The 15,520-nt window shown below is 37.9% G+C and overlaps 1 protein-coding gene across 1 annotated transcript; it reads right to left on the reverse strand.

Annotated features, from left to right (window-relative positions):
* Window positions 1-986: 986 nt before the first annotated feature.
* On the reverse strand, window positions 987-3,584 carry LOC131317182 (F-box/kelch-repeat protein At3g23880-like). The gene is made up of 4 exons (XM_058346755.1): window positions 3,481-3,584; window positions 3,357-3,382; window positions 1,568-2,164; window positions 987-1,414 (listed from the first exon to the last, which is right to left on the reverse strand). The coding sequence occupies exons 1-4, from the start codon at window positions 3,582-3,584 to the stop codon at window positions 987-989; spliced, it is 1,155 nt and encodes a 384-aa protein (XP_058202738.1).
* Between the last annotated feature and the right edge of the window lie 11,936 nt (window positions 3,585-15,520).

A 15,520-nucleotide genomic window follows, 5' to 3' on the forward strand; every position in this document is an offset into this window, starting at 1 on the left:
TCCTCTAAAATTAGTCAAGGTGCGCCTAAGATGATCCCGAGACCTGAGTTATCAAAAAATTGTTCACACTACCATAGCACACTAGCATGAGTGCTAATTGCAACACTATTTGGAGGGTCTAGCATTTTTGCTAAACAAAACATGTTTTCTGAGTAAATGTTGCTCCGGTTTTTCATGCGCATTAGAGACAAAACCAAAACACAAACAACGAAAATTGGATGTGAAAATGTGACATTCCTCAATCAATTTTCTTGGAACTGCAAATTCCTCAATCATTTTGAAGAAAATTAGCCTGCCAGAGCACGGCACTTGCCGCAACTCTAATATTGACTTCAAATTTGAAGATCTCACATTTATATGACAGCTTATGTGGTAATTTGACATCTCTAAAGTCGGCATCACACAGTTTTTTTATTGAATTCAACACTGCAATGGTTGTTTTTGACAGTATCAATCAAATTTGAAAGCCATTTCCTCCCGTCAAATTGTTTGAAAGTCAAGATTGGAGATATCTGCGGCGCCAATTCTCTTACCTTTGGAAGCTCTTCAGAAGATTCGACTCCACATTGATTATGCTCTAGTACTAAAACAAGAAAAGAATTCCAGAAGAAAAAAGGATTTATACTTGAACTCTTCTACTGTAACTAAAACCTCAATTATGTCTCCATGTATGGAGTTTCTCTTTGTACGGTTCACATGCCTTCAATCTGTTGTGTGTGCCCCTCTAAATTCAACAACATATACATAGAGAAACTTGGATTGCTCAATTCATTCAAACTTATTAACCAACAAATAAACATATCTCAGAAGAAACGAAAATGGAATGGAAAAAAAACCAATTTAGCTGTCTAAAACAATCCAAGTTATGGCGAAGATTAAAGAAGAGAGAGAGAGAGAGAGAGAGAGAGAGAGAGAGAGAGAGAGAGAGAGAGAGAGAGAGAGAGAGACAACACCAGCTTTCTCCCCTAACCAGCAATTATCCCTCTTTATTCTGAATCTTTTATGTATTCCGTGGTCCAGTTACCATCCTTGCCCTTTTTCAATCTCCGCGAGTAATCACAGCGAAACACATATGACGCTTCCCCTTTCTGCTCTTCTTCTTCCCAATCATATTCGGTAGGGATAATCAAACTTTCCTTATGCATAATTAATGCATAACAATTGGGATCCTCTGGAATTGAAATCCTCCTATGGGAATTGTCATTCGGATTGAATGCCCATATTTGCCAACCTTGTTCCTTCCATGCCCAAACTCGAGTCAGGATTTCGCCATTCTTTGTATAACCTAATAGCTCGAACGACTCATTATAAGGACCAGTGGTCAAAGAATTTGAAACCACAACCATAATAGTCCAAGATTCTTGCACACCGTAATCTTTCATTACTAATAGCTCAACATTGTTTTCACTATTGCCTGAACGAAACATACAAAGGCATCCATCCAAAGTTCCTAATCCGCAAATGATATCTCCGTCTTCACCTCTAGGATATGGCATCGGTACCTCCTCGAATTCATCCATTCGTGCATCGAAGTAAATAATTTGGTAAGGCGAAAGGAAATAATTACCTGAATCATTGATCTTACAGGCATACCAATGAAGATTTTCATTGACTATAGGCCCCGATTCCACTGTAGGTACCCTATACGGGAAGTGAATTACTGCCCAACTTTTACTTTTGAGACTACCAACCACTACAAATTCACCCCCGTAACTTGGAGTCTGGTGAGCAAAGGCAATAACAGGCTTGTACTCACCACTGGTGGAGTCATAGCAAAGCCCAGAACGAACTCGGTAGCCCGCGTCACACAATCGGTCAAATGCTAGCACTTTCTTGAAGAACTTAGTCAGTGGATTCCACAAGTACAAATCCTCGTCGGTATGCATAAGCAACAACCCGTTGCACGATCCCATGACGTACCCATGCATGTTGTCAGGAACACGAACGCTTTTCATGTGAATGTGAAGTACTTCCTGTTGGTGTTGGTCAATGGAGTGAGGTGAAAAGGAATATGCTCCCGAGTCGGACAGGATGAGAACCGTTGGTGAGCCGGTTTTTGCGACGGATATGTCGGATATCAAAGAATGCCATTGCTTGGAAACGCTTGTGAATCGAGTAAGAGAATCGAGGGGTAACCTTGATAGTATTTCGACAATGATTTCTTCTGGAACAATAATATTAGGAAAACTTGATTCTGCTTTTGATGTACAGTTGTTCTTTTCCTTCCTTCTTCTCCTTCGTCGTGACCTTTTTTTCTTCCTTCCCATTCTCCCTTGGAAGTTGTTTATGGGGGCTGGCTAGGGTTTTTTCTTCTCTGTTATTTAACGAGGAGGAAGGTGGGCTTTCGTGCCTTGCTAACTTTTGGGCTAGAAGGTTATATATACCCTAACTATTGCTAGGGTTTTTTTTTTTTGGAAAATGACTTTCAATGACGTGTTTTTTTTTCTTTTAAATGGCTTTCAATGACGTGTTTGATAATTAATATTCGCCAATGACATTTTTAGCATTAAAAAATGTTCTCAGTATGTTCTTGGCAGGTATTAATTATCAAAATACGTCCTATGTCGTCATTTTCCCTCTTTTTTTTTGAAACAGTGAAGCAAAAATTTTATTGATGACAAAAAAGATTACAAAGCAAAGTTCAAGTTGGCAAGAAACTATTGCCAGGTTTACCTTTACCATTAGTTTTTTTTTTTTGGACCGGGAAAAAAATGCAAACATATATTGATAATATCATATACAAATTGCGCGGCTGAAAAACAACAAATACAAAATATCATATACAATAAAACAAAAAACAAAAAACAAGAAACCACAAGAGCAAAAAACGAAAGGAGAAGCCACTCAGCTCCGATGTCGGACCCAACGGATCCAACTCTCCGCTCGTGGAGGTGGGTGGAGGATCGCACTTGATTAATTGTTGAACTAATGTTTTAAGGTAAAATTATTAGGTGTTCCTAGACATGACCACGTGGTGTACTCAAGGGCTCCTGAGTTGGTGGAGCCAGAATTTTGGCCCGAGGGGGCTGACATAAAAGAAGTATTTTCATGCAACAATGTACTCAATATATGATATAGCTTTGTGGTACATTAATATATCAAATATAATATCTTTTGCATTATTGTCTGACAATTGCAATGCACATGAGCTATTATTTTCCGTCTATGAAAGAATTTGAAAAAGTTTTACCTAACAATGTAAAATACCTTTAATTTTTGGCTAGATCAAATCAAAATAATTCATAATTTTAGCGATTGCTATACTAATTACATCAATAATAGCCATATTACATGTAATATTAGTAAAATATTTTAAATGTTGGAAAGGGCCGGGGCCACCCTGGGCCCCTACATACCTCCGTCAAGAGGGTTCAGTAACCACCTGCAAATCGAAATCAAATAATTGTGTAGTGGTTAGGAATCCTTGAGTGCCACTAGAAGACCTCAATAACATAATTACTCAAAGCTTCATATATTAACCTTGGGTGCTTGACCTCTGGTGCAGGTCCCTTGGGCCCTCTGTCGTGGTGCCACTCTTTAGTGGCGAGGCTCTTGGGCCGCGTCAGCTGGGCTGGCTCCCACATCGGGAGTTTGGATATTGTGTGTGTGTGTGTGTTTAAAGGGTCCATTATGCCTCTCCCTAGTCAGCAATTGCCTAGATGAGTTGGTATGTTGAATTACCCTCTTGCCCTCCTTCAAAGAAACCTTGGAGTATCTATTTGGTGGGTCAAGTTTAATCTCAAACGAAGGAAAAAAAACTTTCTTACTCCACTTTATAACTGTTCTGTAGGAAACCTTAGGAATATAGAAGTCAGAATGATTTTTGCGAATTCTTGGCTATAAAATAGAACGAAAGAGATTGATAAAAATAATAGGAGAAGACACCATATTTACAGGCCAAGAACAAAATCTCAGTCTGTGAAAGTTGTAAGTAACCGATGGATATGGCCGCTTGATTTTACGCCGATGACAAGAACTATTGACCATTGAGAATTTTATTTGTTTATATTGATGAGTTGTCAAGTCGAAGAGTTTCTTGATTTTAAGCCGAAGACGAGAACTATTGACCATTGAGAATTTTATTTGTTTATATTGATGAGTTGTCAAATAGAAAAGTGAGAAAGCTGCACCGAAATAGTATAACACTTTTGCTTCTTCTCTCAGAGAGTCATTTGATAACATGGCTCTCGATAAACAGTGATTTAGCCAATACGGACTTTATCCAGAGTGCAGAAACAATAGTCAACATGGTTTTGTTTCTAAGATTCGCGAAGTATGAAACTTCTTTTGAAAGTGTATTCCCAAAATGTAATGTATTTTGGTCGCCGATCATAAAAAGTATTTTGGTCACTAGGATATTTGTGTCGTACTACCTTGAAACTGCACAAATAGTTTACTCGTCAAGATTTACAAAATACACGATGCGAATCATCGTAAAGGTCGCATTCCGCATACATTGTTTTGCCTCTCAACGCTTCCTCATCATAGTTGTAGCCTAGGCATAACCAAACTTTGTTCATACATGATTGCATACGTACCAAAGCAAAATCAGGGTCGTTTATTATCATTAGGTTCATTGTCATCAGGATCATATTTTTTCATCAAATCACAACGACCACTTAAAAGACAACTTTGACTATTAGCGCTTCACCATATTATTTGTGCAGCCCAATGGCACCAAAATCCTTCGCTAAGTCCTCTGGAAAATCCGTATAATTACTTGGTCTCAAATCCGTACCATACTGTTTCATTGACTAAGACATCAATATTAATTGCTTCTTCTTTGGGTTCCTGAATTGATCCAACGAGACATGCAAAGACATCCACCTAAAACTCCTAATCCGAGTATGATTCCGTGGCATTGGGACTTTCTTAGAATTTACTAACCCACAGGTTGAAGTAAATAATTTGGTGGGAAGAGATGAACTCGTCCTCGATCTCCGAAATTTTGAATACAAGCAAACCAATGCAAATGATCAGTCACCATAGGCCTCGGATTCACCGCACCAACATCGTATGGAAAACGAACAGTACTTGTCCAAGTGTTGCTTCTAAGACCTACCAACAACGGCCGATTCACCGGCCCAATCTGGGGGCTATGAGAAAGTGCCATAACAACCTGTTGAAGAGTCGAAGGTACGATAACACTTTCTTGATCTACATAGTGACTGGATTTCATACATAGGAACAAGTCATTCTCGTCAATTCCCAAAAGCAACAACCCGTTACACGAACCAAATAACTCTTTTTCCATGGTTTGTGGTGTGCTGAAATTGACACGTGAATTGGGCTGACCCGTATTGGGCAGAGACAAGCGAGTGGGTAGATCGAACCCACCAGAGACGAGATGGGCCGAGCGGTGGTGAGCCGTGCCTAATGGACCACCTATGGGCGGCCTAGGTTAAAGCCCATGATCCGCTTCACGGCGGGCCGGTCGGTGCCAACAGTCGACCGGATTTGGAGTGCCGATGTTCGTGGTGACCATTCCAGATGGCTCTGGATGATTCTAGAAGCCTCACGAATGGGTGCACATGGAGGCCATGCGATGGCTGGCCGTCGTACAACTAAGGCAGTAATGAGTGACGTCATGGACATGTGCCGTGCACACTTAACTTGGGGAGCACCGTTCCTAGCTATAGTACTTTTCCCTTTTTCTCCACTCACTAACTTAAGTGTCGGAGGGTTGTTTGGCTGGTCATAACCCTACGACTTGTTTTGCACGTCATTTGGTTGGGGAGGAAGATGAACGGAGTTAGCCCGAGAAGAGAATTGAGAACCACCACGCACGAACCATTTTATCATAACCTTCTTCATCCATGGAAACAAATTTGGGGAGACCTGATCCACGGCGAAAATTTTGTCTTCGGTTTTTTTTTTTTTTCCGGTGGTAACGTCCGAGATCAAAGAATACCAATTGTGATATTCATTTGAGATGATATGTTCTGGAATGTGGTGTTCTGCTTTTTTTTTTTTGGCAGTAATGTCGGAGATCAAAGAATACCAGAAATCATGTGATTAATTAGGTTAACGAAAAAAATGAAATGGAACAATGGGTGGGTAAGGTATATATAGGATTAAGTTTTTCTTTAGTTCCAGAAATGCAAATGTAAATATACTACCCCATATGCTTCGCGAAGGAGCATCGTCGGCTTCAACAACAAACAACCATCTGCAGAAGGCTCACCGCATCTAATTTGTGGTCAATGCTTACACCTTGCCGTGTAGTCAGTGCGACAAAAAGTAGATTTAGCCCAATGATGTATCAATTTGGATTTCATGAATGTCATTCATACAATTACACTCTCGTCATGGGTTTTGTTTCACGTTAAAAAGAATAAAAATTTGGTCCAAAGTATAAGATAGTAAACTGGTCAGATATCAAGAAGTATGTCTACATTTGGCTTCACCACTGATTGAAAAACGAAGATTTGAACTCAAAACGGTGAGCAATAAAAGTCAAATAGTTACTCTTTAAACTAACCAATTGTTGCCAATGGACCATAACTCAGTTGGCATCTTTTGGTTCTTCCCTTGTGTGAGACCATAATTCGAGTCCCGTTGTGGACGTTTGTTGTTTCAGGGGGACAATATCTGAATTTCTTGTAGACTAACTTACTAAACTCCTCCTAACGTATAACGTGTGACCACAAAAAAACAAACCAATTGTCAACTGTAGCGTGGGATAACTGGAAACACAAGTGAGAGAAACTCCATGGGGCTGCTAAATCCTTTATTTTCGGCAAATTTGCTGCCATATTTTGACAAAGCCATGCCTGTGGCCCAGTTTTTCATTTTTCTTCTATTGTCTGGTTATACAAGACAATTGACTTCATTCTTGCATGGTTTGCCACCAAATGAAAGGAGCGCATTTTTCGGCTTTGGGTAACTGAACCCAGTTCTGTCTGCATACGCATCGAACACAAATATCAAACTGAGTCTGCAGGCAAATTCCAGCTCCTTGAAAAGGCCTCAAACTCTTTAAGTGGCTCTTGCTCTAGCCTTTATGTTGTAAATTTAGCAACAGTGAGATTCTTGAAAAGAACAACTAATTTATTGATGGATATAATGATATATATTAGCCACAAAATAATTAGCATAGCATTCCCATCTCAAAAAGGACTAAACTTAGATGTCTGAAGACAATGTAAATAAAGCTAAAAACTAGATAGGAAGACGGACTGAATCCGATAACCTCGCATCACAATATTCTCCCGCTTCTCCTCTTCCTTGCTATCTATTGTCTAATCCTCTTCTTTAGGATCTAAGTAATCCCACTTACTTCCGTGTTTTGACTCTTTTCCCTTTATTATTTTTCGTGGAGATGCCGAAAGAAAGTGTTCCACATATGTTGGTATCCCTCTTCGCTCCTCGTTTTCCCACATTTAATCTGTAGGCTCAACTGAACTTTCCTCATACGCCATTGCCATCTTAGGGAATTGGCAAATGGATGGACGTTGAACTACCCTACAGAAATCACCATTAGAATTATACAAGCTAAAAAAGCCCACCATCAGAGCCAATGGGTTCTCTCATTAGAACTTCACCATCTTTTGTACAACATAACGGCTGCAATATACTACAATCCATGAAGGTCGAACTAATGAAAAACCTAATATTCCACGATTTTTGCAGACCGTATGCCTCCATCACCCATACTTGGGTACTGCGCTGGCGATCACGAATCATACAGAGGCATCCATCTAAAACCCCCAACCCAAGCAAAATAAATTTATTCCGATCCTTAGGCAACTTTGGCATTGGTATCTTTTTGAATTCATCCACCCGGGGATCAAAGGAAAAGATACAATGGTTCAAAACAGAGTGAGCATTATAGGCAAATCAATGAACTTGTCCATTCACAACAGGCCCTGAATGGATTGCGCGAGTATTAGAAAGGAAGCATATCTCTTTCCAGCATTTTCTTTGAAAATTCCCAACCATTACGAATTTACCATCACAAGGATTGGAAGGAGTAAAAGCCATGACGGCCTTGTACCCATTAGTAGAGGAATCATAACAAAGCCCAGAAGTAATTGAATAAGGAAGCGTCAACGATGGTACGACAAGACTTTCTTGAAATACCCATTTAGTGGATTCCATAAATACAAATCCACCTTAACCCCCAAAAGAAGCAACCCATTACACGAACCGTAGAGGTGAACTTCTTTATAATGGAGATCCAGATTTTATTCCCATGGTGTTTGAACCTTTTCCACATAGCATTGTTGGTCTATGGATTGAAAGGTAAAGGACCTAGACTCATACATCTGGTACATAACAATTATCTTTTGTCTTTTTGACAGGTTTATTAGGTTTGAGTCAGATATCAAAGAAGACCACTATTTGGAAATGCACCTTAATCGACAGAAAAAATCATGGGGTAATCTTATTCTTGAGAGAATATCAATGATGATTTCTTCTGGGATGTTCGGGAAATTGTTGGGATCTGATTTTGATCTGATCTCCAAGTGCCTTTTCTTACTTCTTCTTCCTCTTCCTACGTGCTCCATTCTGGTTGGGAACTGTCAAGGGAGACTTGGGTTTTCAAATGTCTTCACTTCTCTCTATATATAGGTAGCCGGATTCGTAATCTAAACTCTTCACAAATGAAAAATTATTCCATGTGGTGCCCCAATAATGCACTAAGCGGTAAAGTAGAAAAATTATTCCAGAATTTATGTTGAATGTTCACACTAGACATAGCATATATATTTTTCAAAAGCACACAAATCATAAAGTGCATCTATCAAAAAGTGAAGTATCAAAATCATTTTTCCGGTAAAGTATTGTGATGTTAATAGGAGATCTTAGGGAGAATTTCAAAAAAAATATCCCCTCCATCCATCTACTACGCGAAAGCGAAATCAACAAACCCCTTTCTTTTTTTTGAAGTTTCAATGTCCATCCCCATTTTATAGATAAGGTTGCTTTTTTCACGTACCCTCCTTAAAAGAGGTTTCTGTGCCGCCCCATTTCACCGTTCGTCTCGGTAATCGACGGTCCGGATTTTAAATAAACTATTTGTGCGAATAGTTTAAATATATATATAGTTCAACTATCCGCGCAAATAGTTCATTTAAAATCTAGACCGCCCAAAATACTTTTGGACGGGTGAGATTGTTCACACTTTATTTTGGTTTGATTGTTTGTTATTCTATGACTTTTCTATTCGTTTATTGAGGATCCTTTTTTGGGATGTAAGTAAACGGCTAGATTTACTCTTCACTATTAAGTGATGTACCTAAATTGAGCCCAATTCTGTTACATTTCTCAAAGATGATTTCTGAAGAAATTGAGCCCAATTCTGTTACGTTTATAGTGGTGTTGAGTCTGGTTCAAAAATAAAAATAAAAAATTAATTACTTCAAGTCCATGAATGATGTTCATGGCATTAGTGCTAAACTTCAACATTAAGGATGCATGGTAGATATTTTGGGAAGAGCAGGGCAACTTCAAGAGGTCAGAAAACTTATTAGAAGTATGCCATTTGCACCAGATGCCTATACGTTAGCTATTAAGCTTTTATGAACTATCGCAGTGTGTGAACATATTCGCTTTTGTGAACTATGGGGACGCTCGTTAAAGCAAACCCCATGATCACGTCCCACTGGACGATAATGGAAATCTTGAATCGTCCTCCAAGCATTATTTTTCAGTGAATAGACTGCCACGATCGTAACAGCGGCATCATTTCCCCACCCTTCCTTAAAAAAGGGCATCACAGCCTTGTAATCATCCGAGGACGCGACATAACCCAACCCAGGTGGATAAAAGATATCCATCGAAGAGTACGTATCAAAAGGCTCTTGCAGTTCCTTCCATTCACTAGTGGATGGATTCAAGAAGAAGTTGACATAACCTTGATCAGAAACTAGAACCAGGCCATTACAAGAGCTCACTGACCTGGAGTCGCTCATGTGGTTGAACGGAGGATGATCAAGCTTTTTGGGGATCGGGTTCGCGTCGGCGAAATCGACGGAGTAGAGGTCGAAAGATCTGGTAAAGAGAATGGCTTTAAGCGGGCGGTAGTAGAGGCAGGTTTGGACGAAATGGGGAAAGAGATTAGGGTTTTCCAAGAGGGAGAAACACATTTTAATCGGGAAAGAGATTTGTAGGTTAGTCGAGAGAGTATGGCGGTGATGATTTCCTGAGGAAGGTCTCCGCCGTCGGACATGGCTGCCGGATGTGAGGTTTTTGGGTGGTTGCGTAAAGCTATGGCAGAAGAGAAGGGAAGGATGTGTGGCTTGTGAGGTTCTTGGGTACTGGATATTAGTACAGTAATTTTTTTGTTCGTTTGTTTGATCATGCAAGTGGAAAGTAGTGAAGTTTAGTAGTGTAATTATTACTCCGTAGACCCAACGGAGGGAACGCAAGTGGATACGGAGTCAGTTTGATGCTCGTTAGGGTTGTAAACGAGCCAAAAACTTAACGACTCGAGTTCTTAATGAATTAAACTTAGTAATTTATCAAAGTTTCTTTAATCGAGTTGAGCCTCTTTTAACGAGCTAAGCTTTTGTCAAACGAGTCGAGTTGACTCGTTTACTTTAATATCCCGGATTTTTCTTTCTAGATAAAAAAAAAAGATAGGTGCTAGGGACACATCAGGTGTGGCATACCTCAGCCACACTCCTCTCACATACAGGTGGGCCCCGTTCCAATGGATCCAATCTGTATATGAGAGGGATGTGACTGAGGTGTGTTACACTGATGTGCCTCTAGCATTTTTATTTTAGTATATAAATTGTAACTTTGGAGTGGTGTACACGTACAGTGGTTGTGGGGTGGTGGTGGATTTATGAATTTGGTTGTTGGTAGTAAAGGAGGAGGCAATTACTTATCTCTGGAGATGCATGGGGCAAGTTTGACCAGAAAGAGATTATCATGGAAAAATTCACTTTAATTGGATATCGTCAGGTATCAAACAACAGTGCTATGTTTGGTTGGATGACAACTATGAAAAATTTGAAAAGAATTTTTGGAGTAATGATGAAGAGAGAAAGTAGAGTAATAATTAAAAATATGAGTAATGAGTAGAGAGATAAATAAGTGTAATGATAAGAAGTAAAGGAAAATGATTATTTTTTAGTTAAGAAAATTTTACAGAGTATCAAGTTATGATCCAAACAGAGTATCAAGTTATGATCCAAACAGGACAAAAAATTTAAATATTTTTTTGTTACATTTTTATAGATGTTTAAAGATGATAATCTTTTTTCGTGAATAAACTCCTAAACAAGCCCTATAAAATGACCCATTTAGATTACTCCATTATGAGATTGGTGCATGCTTTGAGGTTTTTTTTAAAATGCTTGAAACTTTTTTTACCATTTTGATTCATTTTTATACGTTTTTCGAATTCTTCTCACCGAAATGAACTAAAAAGATTAAAAAAAAAAAAAAAAGTTCGATAGCACATTGGTGGTAACTAAAGAAATAAAATTCTGAACATCTATTTTACCTCTTCATAATTCCGTTAAACTTTGGGTAAATAACCTTTTAATTATTTTGTTCTTGCTATTATTGAAAGTAAATTAACAACGTATTGCCAATCAAAAAAAATTAACGACGAATTTTTCAAGAACCATGTTGTTTCCTTTCTAGTGCACTTGTGAGAATAATAGGGAGCATGAGAAATGGAAGTTGAAAAGATTGAGAGAAAAGTCAAAGGGTATGTTGGTCTCACAGTTCACTTTAGTTGTTTTACCGGGCGGATATTTGTCTGCCGCAACTAGTTTCACTTTTTTCCATAGGAATGGCGTTAGGCCGTCCACAGTGGTATAATCAAATGTTAATTGTTTTTAAAGTTAACAATATTTGTGCAAAAGATTACTCACAATGTTATAATCAAACTTATTAACATCTTTAGAAATAATCAAATTTTGGGCTTTGGATAACCAAAATTAACAACTTTTTCCAATAATCAAAATTTATGGATCCTACATCACATAAGTTAACTACTTCCAAAATTTGTATGCATACGTGTTTCAATTAGTATTTTCTTCTTCCCTTCTTCGCCCACTTTTTTTTTTTGGTTAAAAAAATAAAATTGAAGAATAAAAATTTTATGTAGCCAAGCTTTTTCGCTACTCTATATCTTTTTCACTTCACCAACAAATTATTTCTCTTTCTTTTCCTCCAAAAGTGAAACTCATATCTCTCGATCATCTACAATTCAATCCATCGTCACCGAATTAAGGTGTTTCACTCTTCTTTCCTGTTTCTACTACCCACCCCCGAAAAAAAGAGAGGAAAAAAGCATAATAGGAGGGAAGGAAGTCACCGATTTTTTTTTTCAAAATTAAGATAGGGAATCGATATATTTTAACTCATAAAAAACGTAAATGGAGGGAAGTGAATGACGGAAAACAGGGGGGAGAGAGAATGAAATAATAGTGGACTCCATATTTTGATTATGGACTAGAAGTGACCATAGTGAAGCTTAACATTGTTAAGCTTAGCAACCTCTGAAGTGAATAATCAAAAGTTGATGTGTCAACTTTTGACTATCCTTTTTTGATTATACTGCTGTGAATGGCCTTATGTGGTCTCTTAATTCCCCGTTCGGTTAAATAAGCCAAGTAGTTTATTTTTGTGTCCTTATTTAAATTTTTTTCGTATTTATTAATTTTTTTTTAATTTTTGGGAGATTATTGCATCGTCATAACGAGAGGAATCTAAAAAGTAAAAAATTATGATCGAAATCAATTTTTTTTTGAATAAAGACGAAAATAAGCCAATAAGCCAATTTTTTCAGTTTTATTCAAAATTTTTTTGATTTCGATCATAATTTTTTACTTTTTAGATTTCTCTCGTCATGACGATGCAATAATTCTCAAAAAATTGACGAAAAACTAACAAATACTCCGTACGAAAAAAATTTGAATAAAGACAAAAAAATAAATCATTTGGCTTATTTAGCCAAACAGGGACATTATCTTTGGGCACATATATTAACAAAAAACATGATTTCCCATGCATTAATTTTGAACACTTTTCAAGGCACTTCAACACCAGAAAGTCTACTGCCACCGTACCAAAATATGATTGTCGACCACCGCACAACATATGGGGCCCACTCTGGACCCCACACGAATAATCCGAGCCGTTCAATAATTTGGAAAATGATTTTGCCACACTATTTTTTGATAATGCCACACCTTGCAAGTGTATTTTTGCACCAAAAAAATACACTTGCAGGGTGTGGCATTATCAAAAAAAGGTGTGGCAAAATCACTACCCAATAATTTTTTTTTTAAAAACCGAGGGGGCATCGCAGAACATTAGCTCAATCCGATATGTGTAGGTGCTCGGATCAAGCTTCTCATCTTTTTGTACACCAGAAAACCAATCTTTCCATTTTTTTTGATTTTCCAAAGATGAGAAGCTTGATCCAAGCATCTACGCATATCGGATCAAGCTAATGTTACACAATGCCCACTCAATATTTTTTTTAAATTATTGAACGACCTGGATCATCCGTGCGGGGCCCGTAGTGGGCCCCACACGGTGTGCGGTGGCTGTAGCACTGCTCCTTCAACACCTAGAAAGCAAAATCAAAGTTCATCCAGAGCCCAATCATCAAATGGCACTCCATGAGAAGCAGCCAACAAAAAAAAGTACTTCAAGTGAAAAGCGTTTATGTTCCTTGGAACATGAATGCATCCATTAATACGTACGATCAAGATTCGAATTTTGGGACCTTGTAACAGGCTGTTGCTTATGTATGCCTATGAGGATTTGTTCTTGTGGAATCCAATTACTAGATTCTTCAAGAAAGTACTAGCATTTGACCGATTACATGACGGGTACTATCGAGTTCGTTCTAGACTTTGCTATGACTCCACCAGTGATGAGTACAAGGCCATTCTTGCGCTTACTCATTAGACTCCTGGTTACGGAGGTAAATTTGTTGTGGTTGCACTACAAGAAAAATTAAAATTGGTGACGAAAAAGTGACGACGGAATTTAATTTCGTCACTAAATGAGTATATTTGGCAACGAAAAAATAAATTCGTCACTATTTTGATAACTTCCGTGGCGAAATAATTTCGTCACCAATTATATTTGTTTAGCGACGAAAAAAATATTTTCGTCACAAAAGGTACCCATTTGGTGACGAAATACATTTTTTGTTGCCGAAAGCTTAAAAAAGGTGACAAAATTATTTTTTGTCGCCAAAGATAATCATTTGGTGACAAAAAATATATTTCGTCGCCAAATGAGAGCAATTTAGTAACGAAACATTTATTTCGTCATCATTTTATCGCTTTCAGCGACGAAAAATATATTTCGTCGTCAAATGGGCACCTTTCATGACGAAATTTATAAATTGCGCTTTGTCACTAAATGTATTTCAGACGTAACTCTTTCCTAAAAACTCCGATTGAGATAATTCAAATTGGGTTTGAACAATAATTCAATTGCCTACAACTTTTATGTTTATCAAATTTGCTAATTTTAATGTTTAAAGGTTCAAAATTACATTCGAAATATATTTTCATGTCAAACATATGTATTATATATTAGATATTTCAAATGTTTACTGAAAAGTGTGTGTAGTGTAGTAGGTTGGAACTTGCGCGAAAAACTCAATGGACTCGTGTTCGAAACCTAGCAGGAGCAAGAAAGAATGATTTTTTTTTCCATATGAAAACATTTTTTGCAACGAAAAATTTCGTCACCGATGTGACACATCGGTGATGAATTTTTTTGTTGCTAAAAGGAATAATTGATGACAAAAAATTTCGTAATCAAAAAGTACAATAAGCGAGGAAAAAGATTTTGTCACCAATTATTCACTTTTTGATGACAAAATATTTCGTCATCAAAAGGCGCTATAGGTGACGAAAAATATATTTCGTCACTAGGTAGGAATCCTCGACAACCTTTAGTCGACAAATTTTTTTTCGTCACCTATATTATTTGTGACGAAAAACATGCAATTTGTGATGATTTTCATTCGTCACCCAATTAAATTTTTCTGGTAGTGTTGGTAGTCTCAAGAGGAAAAGTTGGACAGAGATTCACTTCCCGTATAGGGTACATACACTGAATTCGGGGCCCATAGTCAATGAAAATCTTCACGAGTATACCTCTAAGAATGATTCAGGTAATTATTTCCTTTCACCCCACAAAATTATTTACTTCGATGCACAAAGGGATATATTTGAGGCGGTACCGACGCTAGATCTTAGAGGTGAGGAAGGAGATATCATTTGTGGATTGAAAGCTTAGGATGGATGCCTTTGTATGTTTCGCTGGGGCCGTTCACACAGTAGTGAAAACTATTTGGAGCTATTAGTAATGAAAGAATATGGTGTGCAAAAATCTTGGACTATACTGACCATTGTTTTAGATTGTTTGATCCTTGGTCCTTCTCATGAGTTGGTGCCATTAGGATACACAAAGAATGGTGAAATCCTGACCCGGGTTTGGGAACGCGGTTGGCATAAAAGGGCATTAAATCAATTTCAATTCCATGGCACCCCTATTTTTATGTAACTGCGCATGATCAGGAAAG

Source organism: Rhododendron vialii, chromosome 2a, assembly GCF_030253575.1.
Source record: "Rhododendron vialii isolate Sample 1 chromosome 2a, ASM3025357v1".
NCBI lineage: Eukaryota > Viridiplantae > Streptophyta > Magnoliopsida > Ericales > Ericaceae > Rhododendron > Rhododendron vialii.

Excerpts from the sequence above, each read along its gene's own strand:
- LOC131317182 (XM_058346755.1), bottom strand. The coding sequence starts at position 3,584 with ATGTGGGAGCCAGCCCAGCTGACGCGGCCCAAGAGCCTCGCCACTAAA. Across the intron at positions 3,383-3,480 it reads CCAGAGGTCAAGCACCCAAG|GTGGTTACTGAACCCTCTTG; the intron begins GTTAATATATGA and ends TTCGATTTGCAG. Across the intron at positions 2,165-3,356 it reads ACTGAACCCTCTTGACGGAG|AAGAAATCATTGTCGAAATA; the intron begins GTATGTAGGGGC and ends TTATTGTTCCAG.